Source organism: Simochromis diagramma, unplaced genomic scaffold (genome assembly GCF_900408965.1).
Source record: "Simochromis diagramma unplaced genomic scaffold, fSimDia1.1 OVJJ01000705.1, whole genome shotgun sequence".
Classification (NCBI taxonomy): domain Eukaryota; kingdom Metazoa; phylum Chordata; class Actinopteri; order Cichliformes; family Cichlidae; genus Simochromis; species Simochromis diagramma.
Genome location: NW_024387448.1, coordinates 4,766,118 through 4,787,726, shown reverse-complemented (window position 1 = coordinate 4,787,726; position 21,609 = coordinate 4,766,118). Strand labels below are relative to the sequence as shown.

The 21,609-nt window shown below is 44.6% G+C and overlaps 1 protein-coding gene across 1 annotated transcript in view; it reads left to right on the top strand.

Moving 5' to 3' along the window:
- Positions 1 to 21,609, top strand: part of ntsr1 (neurotensin receptor 1 (high affinity)) — an 86,285-nt gene that overhangs the window by 32,641 nt on the left and 32,035 nt on the right. Inside the window, exon 2 of the mRNA XM_040013870.1 lies at positions 19,467 to 19,668. Coding sequence (XP_039869804.1) covers positions 19,467 to 19,668 — 202 coding nt within the window. The remainder of the gene's footprint in view (positions 1 to 19,466; positions 19,669 to 21,609) is intronic.

The following is a 21,609-nucleotide window of genomic DNA, read 5'->3' as shown; positions in this document are numbered from 1 at the left end:
CCTCATTATGAGAATGGAAAAATTCTTTAAAATATTCTCTATGGACAATCAAACCAGTGGTTGTCCATAATGCTTTTTGACGGGAGCGTCAGAGTGAGCTAGAAACAAAATAGTGATAAGTGGTTTTGTAAGGAGAGACCTGGTCTATAATTACAAGATAATGTGCACTAAAAGAATTAATAGAGAATGAGCAAAAATAAAGAATTTACAAATATTATCATTAGAGAAAGATGAAAATTGAAAGAGAGAAGAAAGAACAGAGTCAACAACCAAACAGAATCAATAATAAAAACAAGTAAAAAAAAATCATTCTAAGAGACACTGCAAGGTTACTGAACCCAATTTAATTTAAGTACAAATGGTCTAGGGTAACGCCGTAAGTGAAGACCAAAGTATGCCCTACAAATACCTGCTAGTAACAAAGCATGTATGTGCAGGGCGACAAAGTAACAAAGCAGTTGGTATCATACTAATACTATAATATGATGTTATTAACTCTAGCCCAAGCATTAAATTTCTGTCTGTGGCGCAACAGTGGGCCATGTACTTTGCTAGTGCAATAAAAATGTTCCAAAAGCCGCAAAAGAGCACAAACACAGTCAAAAGACCAAGTTCAGTAACTCCAGTTACTGGATGAAGAATAGCAGTTACCTGCTGGCGACAGCTGACTCACTGAGTAACTCCGCTAACTCCAGTGGATGAGTTTCAAAAAGCAATAAACAGTTGTCTAGGTGGAAAGTCATTGAGGCCAAAACTGTCTTTGTGCTAGACTGTAAAACACACAGGCATTATAATCCTTTTGTCATTTTGTCAGGCCACAGGGATGTTTTACACCTAGTCTTATCCAGTGATTCACATATAATCTGTGTTGTAGATTCCAGTTGAGCTCATTTTGCATATGCTAGTGCTTGCAGCAGAAAATACATAACCTAATGTGATAGAAAGGATCAGCTTTGTGTCATTCTGAATCTTTCTCCTCACCCCTAAAGATTTTCTCATCTGTGAAGTGAGGGTTTTTATCTGTAATGAAATCACACCACTGGAATCTGCTTAAGGCCAGTTGAAAATTAATCTGATAAAAGTTTGTTTTAAGGAAAGCCTGTTCGGCTTGATTTGTGCAAAATTTCCAGCAACTTCACTTCAGTTGTCAGCCATCAGGGTATATAGAGCCCACTCTGTGTCACAGAGCCATCTCAAAAATATGTATAATGCGTCTCAAATATCTCATCCAAGCTTTTTTTCATAGCACCTGTTCATCTTCAAATGTAGCCTACCAAAGCTAAGGACTGGCTCCACCATTTCACATGTTGAAGTGGTCTATAGCAAGAAAACTGAAATATTAATGAATAAAGAAATAACTGCAAGTGATGTGACACAAGTGTAATATACGTATAATATACTATAGAGAACAAAGCGATCTAAGCACTCCACCCTCTACATTGATGGGGAGGAGGTACAAAAGGGTAGAAAGCTTTAAGGAGGTAGAAAGGGTAGAAAGCGGCCGAGAGTCCACATCTCGGCCAACCTTACCTGGTCAACAAACATTTCCCACCAGGTAGGGAAAGCACATCAAAGACTGTACTGGGCCTGAGACAAGAAACTGCTTCCGTTCCACCACCAGAGCCTTCTGACTTACTGCTGCACACTCTGGTTCAACTACTGCACCGCGGAGGACAAGAGGAAACTGCAGCAGGTGGTGAAGGCAGCAGAGCGGGCAATTGGCACCTCACTAACCCCCCTCAGAGACATTTATACTGGCAGACTTCAGCAGAAAGCCAGCATCATCATCAAAGACCCCTCACACCCTGGACACCCCCCCCTTCCCTCTGATAAACGCTTCAGGTCCATCAGGTCAAAGAAAAATAGACTCAATAGGAGTTTTTACCCACAGGCTGTCAAACATGCCCTACCTCCACCCTGATTGGAGGATAACTGCAACACTCATGGACATTACACCTTATTTATCAACCGCATTTCTATGTATACTTTAATGCAACCAACATTCCTATCTCTTCAAACTGTATTTATTATAACACTATTTATTATAGTTGCAACAGCCCCCCAGCTCCACCCACTACATATATATGTATATATATGTAGGCGTGTATGTGGAAATATGTGTGTGTAAGTATGTACGCATGCATATATATATATATTAGGGGTGCAACGATATTCGTATCGATATTGAACCGTTCGATACAGTGCTTTCGGTTCGGTACGCATATGTATCGAACAATACAACATTTGTAATTTATTTTATCAACTTTCCTTCTGACGATGCTGTCTGTGTTGAGCGCTCAGTGAATCTGCGTTCGACTACTCCGCCTAGGCTGCACTGTCGAGCGCAGATCCACTGAGCGCTCAACACAGACAGCATAGTCAGAAGGAAGAGCGCAGGGCAAGCTAGCAAGACAGAAGTTAAGCTCTCCTTGCAAGATGGACCTCCCCCACTCTCATTCAGATCTGGCGTTTGGAATTATTTTGGTTTTCATGTGACGTATGACCCTGAAGGTAAGCGAGTCATGGACTAAAGTAAAACAGTATGTTGGATGTGCCACGCAATGCTTAATTACATGGGTGGGAACTAGTGTGTTAGCGCAGTTAGCTCGTTAACGTGTTGACCGTCTAGCCCCATGCACGGGGCGATCGGCGGTAGCTCGTTAACGGAGATTTGCCGTGTTGTGGCGTTAAGGTCATTTCAACGAGATTAACCTGAAAGCACTAGTGGGAACACAACGAATATGACTGCACATTTACGCCGACATCATCCTAGTGCAAAGACAAAAACAACAAGCATGCTACTAACTTTAGCCGAGTCATTTAGACAGCTGTTAGCACATGATTCTCCTTATGCTGCTGAGAATATAGCCCAGAAGAAGCGGATAGTATAGCTTTTATTTTGGAAAGAGACATTTCTCTGTAATAAACTGTCTTTTACAAAGATGAGTAATTCCTCAATCAGATACAGGGCTCGCAAAATCGCTAGCCCGACGTCCTGGGGCTAGCGATTTTTTTCAGACGGGCTACCCTGCCCGTCGGGCTATTGTAGGAAGGAAAATATATGTCAGTGCTTTTGCATTCTTTCAGAAATGTAGCTGGGTAATTATGTCATTGGCATCGGTGAGCCACTGTCAATATGTGACATATTGAAATCTCGTTTGAATTTGCGCTTGTTTTTTTGCTTTCACTTTGCAATCGTGTGAACTGTGTATAGAGAGCAACAGCACTGATCTGTGAGTGATGATAATTTGTGCACCAATTCCTCTGACATCGTCTTATTAATCGTTAGCTTACTATGCAAACATGACAAGTGAAATCTCCCGCAGCAAGCTTAAACATGTGAGAGGTTGATCGCACAGAGAATCGCTGAGCTTATGTGAGTGCGTGTGTAAAAGCAGCACGATATATATTTTAGTTCTGCTGAGCCAAATAAGACAGGTCGGGGTGAAGAAGTGACAGCCAAAGAAAAGCTTACCACAAAACGGAGAAGTTATGACAAATGAGACTATAAGGCAAAAAGAAAGTGCAGCTTTATGGTTTCATGGACAAAAGAATTTCTGTGGCTGCAATATGACGAGCTAAATAACCAGGGCTGCACATAAGTGGTCCACAGGTGCGCATTCGCTGTCAAAATAAAAAATGCGCACAAGGGTTAGGGTTAAATTTAAAAACTGTACTTTTGAGTTAAAATATATATTTATAATTTTAATAAATGACAAATTAAAAAGGCATGAACATTTTTTTTGTATCGAAAAAATATCGAACCGTGACACCAAAGTATCGAACCGAACCGAACCGTGAATTTTGTGTATCGTTGCACCCCTAATAAATATATATATATATATATATATATATATATATATATGTATATATATATATGTGTGTACAGTGGCTTGCAAAAGTATTCGGGCCCCCTTGAACTTTTCCACATTTTGTCACATTACAGCCACAAACATGAATCAATTTTATTGGAATTCCACGTGAAAGACCAACACAAAGTGGTGTACACGTGAGAAGTGGAACGAAAATCAGACATGATTCCAAACACTTTTTACAAATAAATAACTGAAAAGTGGGGTGTGCGTAATTATTCAGCCCCCTGAGTCAATACTTTGTAGAACCACCTTTGCTACAATTACAGCTGCCAGTCTTTTAGGGTCTGTCTCTACCAGCTTTGCACATCTAGAGACTGAAGTCCTTGCCCATTCTTCTTTGCAAAACAGCTCCAGCTCAGTCAGATGGACAGCGTTTGTGAACAGCAGTTTTCAGATCTTGCCACAGATTCTCGATTGGATTTAGGTCTGGACTTTGACTGGGCCATTCTAACACATGGATGTGTTTTGTTTTAAACCATTCCATTGTTGCCCTGGCTTTATGTTTAGGGTCGTTGTTCTGCTGGAAGGCGAACCTCCGCCCCAGTCTCAAGACTTTTGCAAACTCCAAGAGGTTTTCTTCCAAGATTGCCCTGTATTTGGCTCCATCCATCTTCCCATCAACTCTGACCAGCTTCCCTGTCCCTGCTGAAGAGAAGCACCCCCAGAACATGATGCTGCCACCACCATATTTGACAGTGGGGATGGTGTGTTCAGAGTGACGGGCAGTGTTAGTCTTCCGTCACACATAGCATTTTGCATTTTGGCCAAAAAGTTCCATCTTGGTCTCATCTGACCAGAGCACCTTCTTCCACATGTTTGCTGTGTCCCCCACATGGCTTGGTGCAAACTGCAAACGGACTTCTTATGGTCTTCTTGCCATTCTTCCATAAAGGCCAACTTTGTGCAGTGCACGACTAATAGTTGTCCTATGGACAGATTCCCCCACATGAGCTGTAGATCTCTGCAGCTCGTCCAGAGTCACCATGGGCCTCTTGGCTGCATTTCTGATCAGCGCTCTCCTTGTTCGGCCTGTGAGTTTAGGTGGACGGCCTTGTCTTGGTAGGTTTACAGTTGTACCATACTCCTTCCATTTCTGAATGATCGCTTGAACAGTGCTCCGTGGGATGTTCAAGGCTTGGGAAATCTTTTTGTAGCCTAAGCCTGCTTTAAATTTCTCACTAACTTTATCCCTGACCTGTCTGGTGTGTTCTTTGGACTTCATGGTGTTGTTGCTCCCAATATTCGCTTAGACAACCTCTGAGGCCGTCACAGGGCAGCTGTATTTGTACTGACATTTAGTCATTTCCACTCATCAGGCAATGTCTATGGACAACTGACTGCACTCAGACCAAAGGAGGCTGAATAATTACGCACACCCCACTTTGCAGTTATTTATTTGTGAAAAATGTTTGGAATCATGTATGATTTTCGTTCCACTTCTCACGTGTACACCACTTTGTATTGGTCTTTCACGTGGAATTCCAATAAAATTGATTCATGTTTGTGGCTGTAATGTGACAAAATGTGGGAAAGTTCAAGGGGGCCGAATACTTTTGCAAGCCACTGTACATATATGCATGTATGTGCGTGTGTGTATGTATGGGTGTATCCATATGTATGCAGGTGTATGTATAAATTGGACATATCTTTCTTTTGTAAATGTAAATTTGTCTGTGTTATTGTCTGTGTAAATACTTACGATATTGTGTACTTCACACACGGAGAGATGCCAAACTGCATTTCATTGTTTTTACAACAATGACAATAAAGATCAATTCCATTCTGTTCTATTAAAGATGCCTCATTGTGGTCCATTCTAAATCCATCGAACCAGCACAATTTACTTCTAATATAGTTTTTATGCTATTAACTGGTGTGCTCTGAAAAAAAAAGAAAGAAAAACTGAGAATGACCTCCTGTCTAAAGCCTGAAAAACAGAGCCCATGAGGAATAAGAGTTCCATTCTCCCTCAGATCGCTTCAATTACAACATGCCAAAAGGTTATCATGGATTTTTGTCCAGTGGCAGGAAAACATGTTGCCTTTAAAGCCCTCAAGCCTGTGCTGCAATTTGCATATTCGATGTGTCTGTTTTTATTAGAGTTGCATGTTGCTTGTTTGTGGCAGCGCATTCACACTCACAAGCTCTCTGTATAGCATTTAGCTCACACAAATCCTGACACTAGTTTACAAACCATCGTGTCATTTTTAGCCCCTGGTACAATTCTCTTTCATTTATTAATGATGCGCATATGATTGACAGAAGTCAATAAATACTGCCAACCCACCATCATAAAGTATAACAAATATTATTGCATTATTATTATTAAAACATATTCATTTTATTGTTATTATTATTGCCATATACAGTGGCACCTTTCAGGTATTGTGCTGTATCAAAAATATGAAACTGTAGACTTTCTTGTGTTTGAATTTTTAAGCCCAAAAAACATTAGCATTTTTATATGTTCCATTTTTTATTTGTATTTGTTTGTTTTTGGTGTTCTTTATGTTTGCTTGTTTATTTTGGAACCAGAAGTGACCGTATTTGAACAACAGGAAATTGCTAATTAATGAAACTAATGATACATTAGCAATACACAAATTTTGGAAGCTTATGATATATTAGCCATACAATAAACCAAAAATTATCATGAGGGTCCTCTACCAGGGTCCTGCGCAATATCTTGAGGCACTGTGCTCTTCTGGACAGAGATCTCAGGCATCGTTTACCAGATGAGCTGGAGCCACTCACTCAGTTTCTGGGTCACTGCCCAGAGTGCAATGATTACCACATCTCCTTGAGCTTTTCTCTCAGGCCTTGGTGTTTCTCGAGCTTGCCAGCTGTGATAGACCCCAGCCTCTATGGATCTTGTGGTTAGTGCATGTTCCCATGCTGCCATGATTAATGTTTATGTGCAGTCTTTCAATTCAGTTCAATTTTATTTATATAGTTCAAAATCATAACGCACTCTGCGAATCACTACCTTGTTGTGGTATAGGGTTTTGTGTGTCCCAGGGATCCCAGGGGCTATAGGCATAGGGTTACAGGGGCCCGGGCTTGGAGTCAGTCCTGGTGAGGCTGCTTGAAGGCCTAGCTCAAAGTAGGGACATTGCCCAGCCTGGCACCACAAGCAAGTGCGGAGACCCTCACGGAACAATCCCCAGCTCCTAAGACTAGCAACTGGGACATGGAAAGTCACCCTGGTGGGGAAGGAGCCAGAGCTAATGCATTAGGTTGAGCGGTACTGGCATGTTACGTGCCTGTGTTGGTGGGTTATCTGTTTCTTAATGTGTGTATGCAAATTCACCTGTGCAGGGGCCCGGCTGTGATTGGTGGACCTAAGGAACGGCCTGATGTAACTGGTTTCTGCTGTGGACCTGAACTATAAAAGGGCGACCGAAGAGCTGCGGTGCGGGGTGTGTGGCAGACTTCCCGTGCACTTGCCTCAGGTCCAGACGGAGCAGCCGTAGCAATAGCTATTTGGTTAAAAGGTCGGGCATGTGTGTGAAGTGCGGAGCAAGTAGGGGTGAGCTGCCCGTTACTTTGGCAAGTCTTCTCTTCTCCTATGTTTTTAGACCAGGGAGGTCAGACTGTGTTATATCTTTCTCTTCTTTTCAGTAAACAGGTCAGAGCGGAACCGAAGCCTAGGTTGAGTTTTGTTTGTTGTGTTGGCCTTAGCTCACCCTGAAATTATGCACTCCCACTACCGTGAGTGCCATTGTTGTCAATAAACTATTGTTAAAAGTCTGATGCTGTGGCTGTGTCTGTTTGGGCGTGGGAAGTCACGGGACACCCCGCTCTTGTTACGGTCATTTCGAGCCGGGTCGTAACATGATTTGGGGGCTCGTCCTTTTTGTCTCGTTTTTGTGGTCTGTGGTTTGTTCGGTCGGCTTTTCTTTTGTGTGTGGGGAAGAGTGAGGTGTGTGTGTGTGTGGGAGGATGGAGTTTTCTTTAGATGACTTTGTTACCTCGCCTTCCTGGGATAAGAGAGTTGTGTAGAAAGGCGGATTTGCTTATTATAGCAAGTTTTTTGATATTAAAGTGTCCTATAATGCCCGTAAAGTGGAGGTGAAGGATGCTTTGTGTGCAGGCTTGGTGGAGCGGGGCATTCTCCCTTCCCCGAAGGCAGTTGTAAAGCGGCCTGGTAGGGGCAGCGTGGAGGTGGCTCCGGAGGCTGAGCCGGAGCCAGATACCAAAGGACCCGTTGGCGTGTCTCCGGCTGAGGTGGAGCCTGATGCGGATGAGGCGGGGTCGGATGCGGCAGAGGTGGGGTCTGGGGCAGCTGAGGAGCCTCAGGCAGTAGGGTCTACGGAGGACCTCCGTTTGACCCTCCGTATTAGGGAGGTAGAGGTTCGCGCTAAAGAGCTTGAGGTGCAAGCTATGCACCTCCGGGTCAGAGCGTTGGAGTTGGAGCATAAGCCCGCCGCTGTCTAGACACCTGTTTCCGCTGCCTCCACACCTGTCTCGAGTCGCCCTGACACATCCACAGTTACTTCACCAAGTTTTCACATCACCAAACATGTTAAACTAGTACCTCCGTTTCGGGAGGCTGAGGTTGATTCCTATTTTAACGTTTTTGAGCATATAGCAGCTGCATTGAGTTGGCCTAAGGAGTTTTGGGCGCTGCTACTCCAGTGTAAGTTAATCGGCAAGGCTCAGGAAGTATGTACTAGCCTTTCCATTAACGACAGCCTCCAATATGATATTGTAAAAAAATCAATTCTGCACGCGTATGAATTAGTTCCTGAAGCTTACCGTCAGAAATTTCGTAAAAGTGAAAAGACCGCTGAACAAACCTTTGTGGAGTTTGCCCGTGAGAAACATCGCTTGTTTGAACGCTGGATGCAAGCCAGCAAAGTGAAGGATATTGAGGGATTGACGGAGTTGGTTCTTTTAGAAGAATTTAAAAAGTGTCTCCCGGATCAGTTGGTATTTTATCTAAATGAGCAGAAGGTGATGTCCCTGGCAAAAGCAGCAGTTTTAGCAGATGAATTCACCCTCACACATAAAGTCATTTTTCCAACCGGGGCAGGACGAGAAATGAGGGGAGGGCAGGAAAAGAGACAAAAATCTCCTAACCAGACCCGAAAGGCGAGACAGGAGGAAACTGAAAGGCGGGAATGTTTTTATTGCCGTGAGTCTGGTCACCTGATCGCCAGTTGTCCTGCGCTGCGGAAGAAAGAGCAGCGCAGAGGGTCTAAGGGACCCGTGGGGCTCATTAAAGTAGTTTCCCCACCTATGGGTCCTGATCAGATGCAGGGGTGTGACCCAGAAATGGAGGTAGAGTCACGTTTTAAACCCTTCCTTTCCCAAGGCTTCGTTTCGGTGGCAGGAGAAGAGAAGGACAGGGTTCCTATCACCATTCTCCGAGACACCAGGGCACATCAATCTTTTAGGTTAGATGATGTGTTGCCACTGTCGGATAAAGCCGCCTGCCACACGGATGTGTTGGTGTGGGGAATTGAAATGAGTGTTCTTCGGGCGCCCCTTCACAGAGTATATCTACACTCACCTATCACAACTGGACCTGTGAAGGTCGCCATAAGACGACAGTTGCCGTTTAAAGGTGTGTCGTTTATCTTGGGCAACGATTTGGCCGGGGGGAAAGTGTTTCCACCGCCTGAAGTGATGGATACACCTGTTGCTGCTGATCCAAAAGCGACAGTTTTTCCCGTTTGTGCTGTTACGCGGGCGCAAGCGCGCAAATTTGCTGATGTGGTTAGTATCGCAGATACGTTTGTGGCTGGGGAGCAAAAACCTCCTGTACAGGAGAAAGACAGTGTGGGGGATAAATGCAGTGTGCTAAAATTAATACCGGCATTGAGCGGCGATGTGAATAAAGAAGCTTTGGTAAGCGCTCAGGAAAACGACAAGTCTTTGAGTTCCTGTTTTGCAGCCGTTGTCACGGCTGGGGAAAGCACCCTTCCCCGTTTTTTCCTGCAGGATGGCGTGTTAATGAGGCGGTGGTCTTCTGATCAGAGTGGAACATCAAGTGTTACACAGGTGGTGGTACCATCTCAGCATCGTGATCAGGTGCTAAGCTTAGCACATGATGTCGGCATGGCTGGGCACCTCGGAATAAATAAAACTTATTACCGAGTGCTGGGCAATTTCTTTTGGCCTGGCCGTGTAGTGTACCTGACTATGTGAGTCAGCTTCGATAGGCTTCGCCTAGCGTGGAAAATAGCCGGGGAAAACTTAAAGCAAGTGCAAACTAAAATGAAGGCTCGTTTTGACAAAAAAGCTGTGGATAGAAGTTTTCAACCAGGGGAGAAGGTGTTGATGTTACTGCCTGTGGTAGGGTCCAGTTTACTAACACAGTTTGCTGGTCCTTACAGTGTTGAATGTAAACTCGACAATAACCATTATGTGATTCGCACTCCAGATCGGCGGCGAAAAACCAGGGTTTGTCATGTGAATACGTTGAAACTGTTCTATCCCCGTAAGCAAAATACAACAGCGCCCCCGGCGTGCGCTGTTGCCATCCTCCCCGCCTACAAACTGTCGGATGACGGATTTTCTGGGAGGGATGATGCTGCATTAGGTAGTGGGCTGAAAAATTCAGTAATTTTAAATGATCTTGAATCATTTGTTGCCAATTTACCTGAAACTGTTCAAACTGATATCATTACTCTGATAAAAAATAACTTTTCTCTAACACCACACGGCTGCCTTAACCCAGTATTTTCCTCGCCAATGTCCGTTCTCTGGCAAACAAAATGGATGAGATACGGCTCTCCATCACTAACAACAGACGGATTATGGACTCAAATGTCATGTTTTTCACCGAAACATGGTTGAACAACAGTTGCCCGGACAATGCTATCGAGTTAGCAGGACGCCACACACACCGAGCCGACAGGCTAGCAGATGACTCCGGCAAGACCAGAGGTGGAGGTTTGTGCATTTATATTAACAATGCTTGGTGCATGAACTCCACTACTACTGAGAGTCACTGCTCACCTAATGCGGAGTTTTTAATGGTCAAATGCAGACCTTATTATCTCCCCAGAGAACTCACTTCTATCATACTCACTGCCGTGTATATACCCCCCGACGCTAATGCTAGGTTGGCCATGAAAGAACTTTCTGCAGCCATTAACAAACACCAGAATAAACACCCCGAGGCTGCTTTTATTGTTGCTGGCGACTTCAACCACACCAACTTAAAGACAGTCCTCCCCAGATTCCACCAACATGTCTCCTGCCACACCAGAGGAGACAAGACTTTAGACCATGTGTATTCCAACCTGGCTGGAGCCTACAAAGCCACACCCCTCCCCCACATTGGACAGTCGGACCATCTCTCCCTATTCCTCACACCTAGGTATTCACCACTCATCCAACGTGTGAAACCTGCTGTGAAACCACACTTTAATTGTCCTCACAGCAGGTGCTCCAGGACAGATTTAAAAACACAGACTGGAATATGTTCACCCACACAGACCTGGACCAGTACGCCTCATCTGTACTGGATTACATCTCCGAAACCACAGACAGTGTCACCACCCAGAAACGGATCACCATGTATCCCAACCAGAAGCCTTGGATGAATCGGGATGTTCGTCTCCTCCTGAAGGCCCGCAACACCGCCTTTAGGTCAGGAGATGCACACGCCTACAGTACAGCCAGGGCTAATCTAAAGAAGGGCATCAAAAAAGCCAAACACCATTACAAAAAGAAGGTAGAAGAACACTTCTCCAACTCCAACCCCCGACGCATGTGGCAAGGACTCCAGACCATTACAGACTACAGGACCACCAAACCCTCCCCCGCATCCTCTGATGTCTCCTTCCTCAACGAGCTCAACAACTTTTATTCTCGTTTTGAGCGAGGGAACCCCACAACCACAACCAAAGCAGACGTGACGCCAGACCACCAACCTCTGACTCTCTCCCCCACCGATGTAGGAGCGGTGCTGAGCAGGATCAATGTCCACAAGGCTGCAGGTCCTGATGGCATCCCCGGGCGTGTTCTCAGAGCATGTTCTGGGGAGCTTGCAGGAGTGCTCACAGACATACAGTATTCAATCTGTCCTTGGCCCACACTGTGGTACCGGCCTGCTTCAAATCCACCTCCATCGTCCCGATACCCAAAAACTCCAACCCATCTTGCCTCAATGACTACCGCCCAGTAGCACTCACCCCCATCATCACTAAGTGCTTAGAGCAGCTGGTCCTAGCACACTTCAAATCCTGTCTTCCCCCCACCCTGGACCCCCACCAATTCGCATACCGCCAGAACAGGAGCACAGAGGATGCAGTCTCCATCGCACTGCACTCTGTCCTCTCACACCTGGACAACAACAACACCTACGCCAGAATGCTGTTTATAGACTTCAGTTCAGCATTCAATACAATCCACCCCTCACAACTCATCAGGAAACTGACAGACCTGGGCATCAGTTCCCTCATCTGCAAATGGTTACTGGACTTCCTGACCAACCGCCCCCAACATGTCCGGCTTGATAACCACTGTTCATCTACAATCACGATGAACACCGGTGTACCACAAGGCTGTGTGATGAGCCCTTTCCTCTACTCCCTCTTCACCCACGACTGCAGACCTGCTGATGGTTCCAACACCATCATTAAGTTTGCAGATGACACCACGGTGATTGGCCTCATCAGTGACAACGATGAGGCCGCCTACAGGGAGGAGGTGGATCGTCTGGCTGAGTGGTGCGACAGAAACAACCTGCTGCTTAACACTGAGAAGACCAAGGAGCTCATCGTGGACTACAGGAGGAATGCTGACCCACATCCACCCATCCACATTAAGGGAACGGCTGTGGAGCGTGTGAGCTGCTTCAAGTTCCTGGGAGTCCACATCTCCGAGGATCTCACCTGGACGACCAACTGCTCCAAGCTGATCAAAAAGGCTCACCAGCGCCTCTTCTTCTTGAGGACTCTGAGGAAGAACCACCTGTCCTCAGACATCCTGGTGAACTTCTATCGTTGCACCATCGAGAGCATCCTGACCAACTGTATAACAGTCTGGTACAGGAACTGCTCTGCCTCGGACCGGAAGGCGTTGCAGAGGGTCGTGAAAACTGCCCAGCGCATCGCCGGAGCACCACTTCCTGCCATAAAAGACATCTACAGGAAGCGGTGTCTGAAAAGGGCTGGGAAAATCATCAGAGACCCCAGTCACCCATCACATGGACTCTTCACCCTCCTGCCCTCTGGGAGGCGCTACAGGAGCCTCCGGACTAAGACCACCAGGTACCGGAACAGCTTCTTCCCCACAGCTGTCAGACTCCTGAACTCTGCCTCCTGACAGCTGACCCACGTTAACACATGGACTGAACATACACACACCCACAATGGACAACTGTACCCTCAAACACACAATAATAACATGGACTGAACCACCACTCACAACCACTAGCACTTTATATAGCCTCTGTAGAAACTAACTACACCCTCACTTATCTTAACTGCACTACTGTATAGCTCTGTGTAAATAATCATTCTGTACATTCGATAATTTTTAATCCTACAGCTGTTAACAACTTGCATAGTTCCCATTTCTGTATAACTGTATATCTCAGATTTCTGTAAAGTTATTTATTTCATATTCTGTATAGTTTTTCATATTTATATCCTGTTCATAGCCTGTACATAGCTTGTACTCACTACAGCCTGTACATACTTATAGTTATAGAATATTCACAACATACTTCATACCGTGTACATTATAACATACCATAATAGACCCATTTCTGTAATATACTCACATATCTATATTATTGCTAATATATATTGTAATATATCTATATCACTAAAGCACTTCTGGATGGATGCAAACTGCATTTCGTTGCCCTGTACCTGTGCATGTGCAATGACAATAAAGTTGAATTCTATTCTATTCTATCACCAGCGCCAAACGACTGTCTTAAGTCATGACATTGATGTGGAGGGGCATAAGCCAATTAAACAACATGCGTACCGGGTGAATCCAGTAAAAAGGGAAATAATGCAGAGAGAAGTCAATTACCTCCTTGAGCATGGCTTAGCCGTTCCAAGTGCTAGCGAATGGAGCTCCCCATGTGTGTTAGTGCCCAAATCTGACAATACTCCTCGATTCTGCACGGATTATCGAAAGGTGAATGCGGCCACTAAAGCAGACTCTTTCCCATTACCTAGGATGGATGACTGTGTTGATCGGATGGGATCCGCTACTTATGTGACCAAATTGGATTTATTAAAGAGATATTGGCAGGTTCCTTTAACTGCAAGAGCGTCTGAGATCTCTGCATTCGTTACCCCCGATCACTTTCTTCAGTATACTGTGATGCCCTTTGGTTTGCATAATATGCCAGCAACATTTCAGCGCCTGATGGCTAAGGTTTTGGCCGGGGTCCCTAACTGTGAGGCCTACTTAGATGATGTGGTCATTTATTCTGCTTCCTGGAGCAGTCATCTCCAAATCCTCTTAACTGTTTTTAAGCGTTTCGAGGAAGCATCGCTCACTGTAAATCTGACTAAATGTGAGTCCGATGTCCGATGCTGTGGCTGTGTCTGTTTGGGCGTGGGAAGTCACGGGACACCCCACTCTTGTTACGGTCATTTCGAGCCGGGTCGTAACATGGCCAGATATAGTCGCGCTCACCCAATGCATGGTTTGGGCACTAGAACCAGTGTTGTGGAAGTTTTCCATTTAAATAAAGCCTGCAGACGAGCGATGAGTGGTAGCTAACATTCTTTAATCCAAACACACAAAGAACATACAAACAAGCTTGTGGAGACCCTGCATGTCCGCGGGACAGACGGTTAGCAGAGTTCTCCCTGAGCCTAGCATGGCTCTCAGTTAAATACCTTCTTCAGGAACAAAAGGCAGTACACAGCTGTTTCACACCTTAAGGTTCACACTCCCTTGCTACCTCCCAGAGTCCTCGAATAGACAAAAGACTCTTCCTGTAGAGTGCTTCCCCCAACTTCCTTACTACACCCCCACCATTTGTCTTCAGTATGGGTGTCAGACATGTTAAAACCAAGGCATCATACAATAATGTGATTAATACATAAGTAAAAGAAATTCCTATACACCAGTCTCTTGGAGAGGTGCTGGGCAAGGGAACGGGAACAGGTCCTGACTATTGTCTGCACTTATGTGGCAGACAACAGTACCCAGCCTTCTTCAAGTCCGTGGGTGGGGTGTTTTACCTGAGGACTCAGCTGTCCTACTGGGAGACCTCAATGCTCATGTGGGAAATGACAGTAAGACCTGGAGCGGCGTGATTGGGAGGAATGACCTGCCAGATCTGAACCAGAGCAGTGTTCTCTTGCTGGAATTATGTGCAAAACAGTTTGTCCACCACGAACACCATGTTTGAACATAAGGGTGCCCATAAGCACACGAGGCACCAGGACACTCAGGGGTGACTGAGGAATTTTTATATATATGTGTGTGTGTGTGTGTGTGTGTGTGTGTGTGTGTGTGTGTGTGTGTGTGTGTGTGTGTATACATACGTAATATATATATATATATATATATATATATATATATATATATATATATATATATATATATATATATATATATAAAATAGGATCATGGCCAAGCTTGAAACCTGGATCCCCCGTAGCCGGTTACCAAGATTACGTGAAGTACCCTCAGAAGGGCTGCTAGATGATGTTAATGCAGCACTACGGACAATACCTACAACCACGATTACCGACACTAACAAGCTGATCTACACTACGGCAGCAGTGATCAGTGAGATGCTTGGCTACAAGTTGAACAGCCACAAGGGGCAGTACCCTCCATGGAGAAGGAGGCTAGAGGGCAAGATCAAAGCAGCACGGAGGGAGGTTAGCCAACTAACAGAGTTGCAGAAAGGTGCGACAAAGAAGGTGCATAAGAAATACAGCAAGCTGTCCATACCTGAGGCCTTGGAAACTGGCCAAGCAAAGACTCAACAGCCTTGGCCAGCCGCTTTGAGGGAGGTACACCAGAGAGATCGAAGGCAGGAGAATAAACCAGCTTGTTCTCGCACAGAACCAGCAAAAGGTGTACTCTCAGGTGCAAAGGGAATAATACTAATAAGAGAACATGCAACCACCAAGGCTGGAGACGGAGCAATACTGGAAGAGCATATGGGAGAAGGACGCAACCATAACGGCAATGCTCAGTGGCTAGTGATCTGAGGGCAGACCACAGCGACCTCCCCGAACAGGGTCCAGTAACCATCACAGTGGCAGATATCCAAGAAAGGGTCTCCAGTATGAAGATTGACCAGCACCAGGGCCCGACATGGTTCACGCGCCTACTGGCTTAGAGAAGCTGACTGCACTCCTCGAGCGTCTGGCAGCACAAATGAACCAGCTGCTAGTTAACGAGAGACACCCGGAATGGCTAACCGAAGGTCGGACAGTCCTGATCCCCAAGGACCCCAAGAAGGGACCGGTCCCCTCCAACTACCGACCAATAACCTGCCTCAGTACTACATGGAAGCTCCTGTCAGGCATCATATCGGCTAAGATGAACAGGCACATGGGTCAATACATGAGTGGGACACAGAAAGGAATTGGCAAGAATACCAGAGGTGCAAAACACCAGCTACTGGTAGACAGAACAGTCAGCCGAGACTGCAAGACCAGACTGACCAACCTGTGCACTGCCTGGATTGATTACAAGAAGGCCTATGACTCAATGCCCCACAGCTGGATACTGGAATGCCTAGAATTGTACAAGATCAATGGGACCCTAAGAGCTTCATCAGGAACTCAATGGGATGTGGCGTACAACACTAGAGGCCAACTCCAAGCCCATAGCACAAGTCACCATCAAGTGCGGGATCTACCAAGGAGATGCTCTGTCCCCACTGCTGTTCTGCATAGGCCTGAACCCCCTCAGTGAGATCATTAACAAGACTGGCTATGGATACCGACTACGGAACGGAGCAGTTGTCAGCCACCTCCTGTACATGGATGACATCAAGCTGTATGCCAAGAGTGAACGAGACATCGATTCACTGATCCACACTACCAGGCTATACAGCAATGACATTGGAATGTCGTTCGGACTGGAGAAGTGTAGTCGGATGGTAACAAAGAGAGGGAAGGTAGTCAGAACTGAGGGGATTGAACTACCAGAAGGCAACATTGCAGACATAGAGGACAGTTACAAGTACCTGGGATCCCGCAGGCAAATGGGAACCATGAAGAGGCCGCTAGAAAGGCTGCAACCACCAAGTACCTGCAGAGGGTCAGGCAAGTCCTGAGGAGTCAGCTGAATGGTAAGAACAAGATCCGGGCCATCAACACGTACGCCCTGCCCGTGATCAGGTACCCTGCTGGGGTAATAGGCTGGCCAAAGGAGGAGATAGAAGCCACTGACATAAAGACAAGAAAGCTCCTTACCATGCATGGAGGGCTTCACCCCAAGTCCAGCACCCTGAGGCTGTACGCTAAGCGGAAGGAAGGGGGCCGGGGACTGGTGAGTGTCAGCACCACAGTCCAGAATGAGACAACGAACATCCAAGAATACATTGGGAAGATGGCCCCAACTGACCGAGTGCTCAGTGAATACCTCAGGCAGCAGAAACCCAAGAAAGAGGAGGGAGACGAGGAACCATCATGGAAGGACAGGCCCCTGCACGGTATGTACCACCGGCAGATAGAGGGGGTGGCTGATATCCAGAAATCCTACCAGTGGCTGGACAAAGCTGGACTGAAAGACAGCACAGAGGCACTAATCATGGCAGCACAAGAACAAGCTCTGAGTACAAGATCCATAGAGGCTGGGGTCTATCACACCAGGCAAGACCCCAGGTGCAGGCTGTGTAAAGATGCCCCAGAGACAATCCAGCACATAACAGCAGGGTGCAAGATGCTAGCAGGCAAGGCATACATGGAACGCCACAACCAAGTGGCCGGCATAGTGTACAGGAACATCTGTGCCGAGTATAACCTGGAAGTCCCGAGGTCAAAATGGGAGATGCCCCCAAGGGTGGTGGAGAATGACCGAGCTAAGATCCTGTGGGACTTCCAGATACAGACGGACAAAATGGTGGTGGCTAACCAACCGGACATAGTGGTGGTAGACAAACAGAAGAAGACGGCCGTAGTGATCGATGTAGCGGTTCCGAATGACAGCAATATCAGGAAGAAGGAACACGAGAAGCTGGAGAAATACCAAGGGCTCAGAGAAGAGCTCGAGAGGATGTGGAGGGTGAAGGTAACGGTGGTCCCCGTGGTAATCGGAGCACTAGGTGCGGTGACTCCCAAGCTAGGCGAGTGGCTCCAGCAGATCCCGGGAATAACATCGGAGATCTCTGTCCAGAAGAGCGCAGTCCTGGGAACAGCTAAGATACTGCGCAGGACCCTCAAGCTCCCAGGCCTCTGGTAGAGGACCCGAGCTTGAAGGATAAACCGCCCGCAGGGGCGTGCTGGGTGTTTTTTTTTTTTATATATATATATATATATATATTCTGATATTATTCTGATATATGGGCAGCACGGTGGCACGGTGGTTAGCACTGTTGCCGCATAGCAAGAAGGTCCTGAGTTCAATTCCACCATCAGGCTGGGGTCTTTCTGTGTGGAGTTTGCATGTTCTCCCCGTGTTTGCGTGGGTTCTCTCCGGGTACTCTGGCTTCCTCCCACCATCCAAAGACATGCAGCTTGTGGGGATAGGTTAATTGGATAATCCAAATTGCCACTAGGTGTGAATGTGAGTGTGAATGGTTGTCTGTCCCTATGTGTTAGCCCTGCGACAGACTGGCGACCTGTCCAGGGTGTACCCTGCCTTTCGCCCTATGACAGCTGGGATAGGCTCCAGTGCCCCCCGCGACCCTGAAAAGGATAAGTGGAAGCGAATGGATGGATGGATGGATATATATATATATATATATATATATATGTATGTGTGTGTGTGTGTGTGTGTGTGTGTGTATAGATAGATATGTATGTATAAGAATTATAAAGCAGAAGAAACTCAATCGAGACAGTAATAAGGGTCAAAAAAGGAAAAAAGGAGGGAAGTTAAAATACAAAAAGCTACCCATATGGAAAAGAAATAGAAAAAACTTATCAAAAAAAACTTGCATCCTCTTTAGCTTGCTTCATATAGTAAATCATATAAGGCTTATATGATTTACTCATGAAAGTGGCCACTTTCTCATTACTTTCATATATAGTTTTAGGAAGTATCCAAAACATACAAGTTTCATTTATATAGTTTTTCAATGGATCCTATATCTGTTTTCACTCTTGTACCCTTTTCATACAAGTTTCACAAAAGACAGATTTAAACTTTAGAAGATTTATATATATATATTCCATACGGGTAATCTTGACATAAAACAAGAAGTAAACTGAAAGATGGGCCAAAGATATACTATATAGATATAGATGCCAACAGAAGAAACACGGGAGCCATCTTTAATCTGCAACCTATATGGCGGAAGGGCCAATCATCAGCCTCGAGGGACACTGGGTTTTTGTTTTGTTTTGGGGGGTTTTTGTTCTGTTTGTTTGCTTTTTAAATAACATATATACATTTTATCTTAGTGAAGCAGATAAATAGTTTTTCTGTCAGCACTAATCTCCAGTGTTTACAGCCTTCTCTCTTTTTGAACAGGTAAATGCATTCCTGTCCTTTGTCATACCGATGGTGGCCATATCTGTTCTGAATGGGGTCATTGCCAATCAGCTGTTGCGGATGTTCCGTGAGGCTGAGCAAGACAACCGTGTCTGCATGATTGGTGCAAATCCCACCATGCTGAATTTCACTGTGGAGTCCAACCGTGCCCAGTCGCTACGCCATGGAGTTCTTGTTCTCCGTAAGTAAACACTCCAACACTTTTCTGACAGGAATGGGATCTGGTGTGGTCTTCTGCTGCTGTTCAAGGGTTAGCAGGTTGTGCATTTTTCTGCATACCTGAATTGCAGCAAATGGTTATTAGTTTTCTGTTGGTTTGCTAACGGCTCAAAGCAGTTTGGTCATTCTCCTTTGACTTGAGGCATCAAGACATTTTCTGCTGTCATTGAACATGCAACTGAACATAGCTCTATTCATAGCATAGCATGTAAATGTGAGAGTAAAAATAGTGATATCTTATAATTATATCAAATTTGTACAAAGTATGTTCAGTGTAAAGAGACAAACGTTTATAGCGGATCCTAGGGATCTATTAGGTAATACAAAAGGTAAAAACATGTTTTATATCCTCTTTTATTCATTTCTTGAGAGTTATTGATGTTTCTGTAAAACACTAGAATTCTGTAAATTCTGACATTTTGAAAATGCATATCATTTATTTATTATAGTTTATTTAAATGAGCAAAAATACATTTTCATAAATCAAATTTTTAAAAAGCTTTAAGCAATTACCAGTCATGGTTCACTCCCTGATTAAAAAAAAAGAAAAAAAGATTGAATTACAAATTACCAGGATTTATTTGACACCATTTGCAGAGGTTTTAGTGCAGTGGTGTTCTTTTATCATAGCCAATGTTCAGCTTGAAAATTAAATGATACAGATTTACTTATATGACAAGGTTATCACTATGAAGACCAACATTTTTTAAATAAATGAGAAATGTTCACAAAATGTTACGATATAGCCTTGGATTTTAGATGCTGGTGTTAACAGACTTCAAGCTTTGGAGGATATTAATAGCCTGTTAAGCTGTCCTCAACCTTTTGTGCTTGGGTACACTCCATCACCCACTATGAGAGGCATAAAACTCACTAAGCTTCCATGCACGCAAGCATGTGCACTTTATCGATATCCACCTGCATTAACTCAGCAGCTTCATCAGTCTGTCAGTGATCCACACACCCATCACTCCAGCCCTGCAAATGATTCAAAGGAGGCTTATCCTTAGACGTATCCTTTTAATCAAATGTGGATGAATTATGAGCTGCAAATAGTCATCATCGGAGACCCGAAGAAACAACCCTTTTGAACATGTCTTCCAACATCTTTTTATGACTACACCTACACCTAAAATTTCCCGGTGGATTCCTGCTGTTAAAATTTCCTCGATTTTCATCATTACAAAATGCTAAACTTCAACAGTGACAGTCTCACAACAAACTACATGCAATCTAATGATGTTATTTCAGGGTGATCTTGGCTGTACACAAGACTGGTCCTAAGCATGAGCAACTTTTGTGTTAGACAACAACTACAAATGTTTGTTAACGTATTTTCATTAGCCTTCAGTTTCGCTTAACTGCCCCTTTTCTTTCCCCATCATAAAGTAAACCAGAGAATGGATTATTTCCATTTAATACTGTCTTAGAACAACCAAATATATTTAAAAATGATTAGTTAAACTTAAAATTAAGGGAGTGCATCACTTACCCACCACTAGCCTGTCAAATAATCTAATCCACATCTATCACACTCTGTGATTTAGTCAAGTTTAATTTATATCTATATTTAAAACTAATGGTTATTTGTATTGTTGTCTGCAATCATTTTACTTTTGGCACAAGCAATTCCACTGATGTGTACAAAGCTTTTGAGATTCACAGCTGAGAGAAGCCTTCACTGATTCAATGCAGCATTACTACAATTAACTTTTTTTGTCCACAGTGACAAAACTTATGTCACTATCCATAGTCTACTTGTGAAAAAGTTGGGACACTGTAAAATGTAAATAAAAACAGGATGCAGTGGTTATCTTAAACCCATATTCTATTCAAAATACAACAAAAAAAACCCCAAATGTTTAAGCATAATCATAAAAACTGTTGGCATATTTTGAGTTTG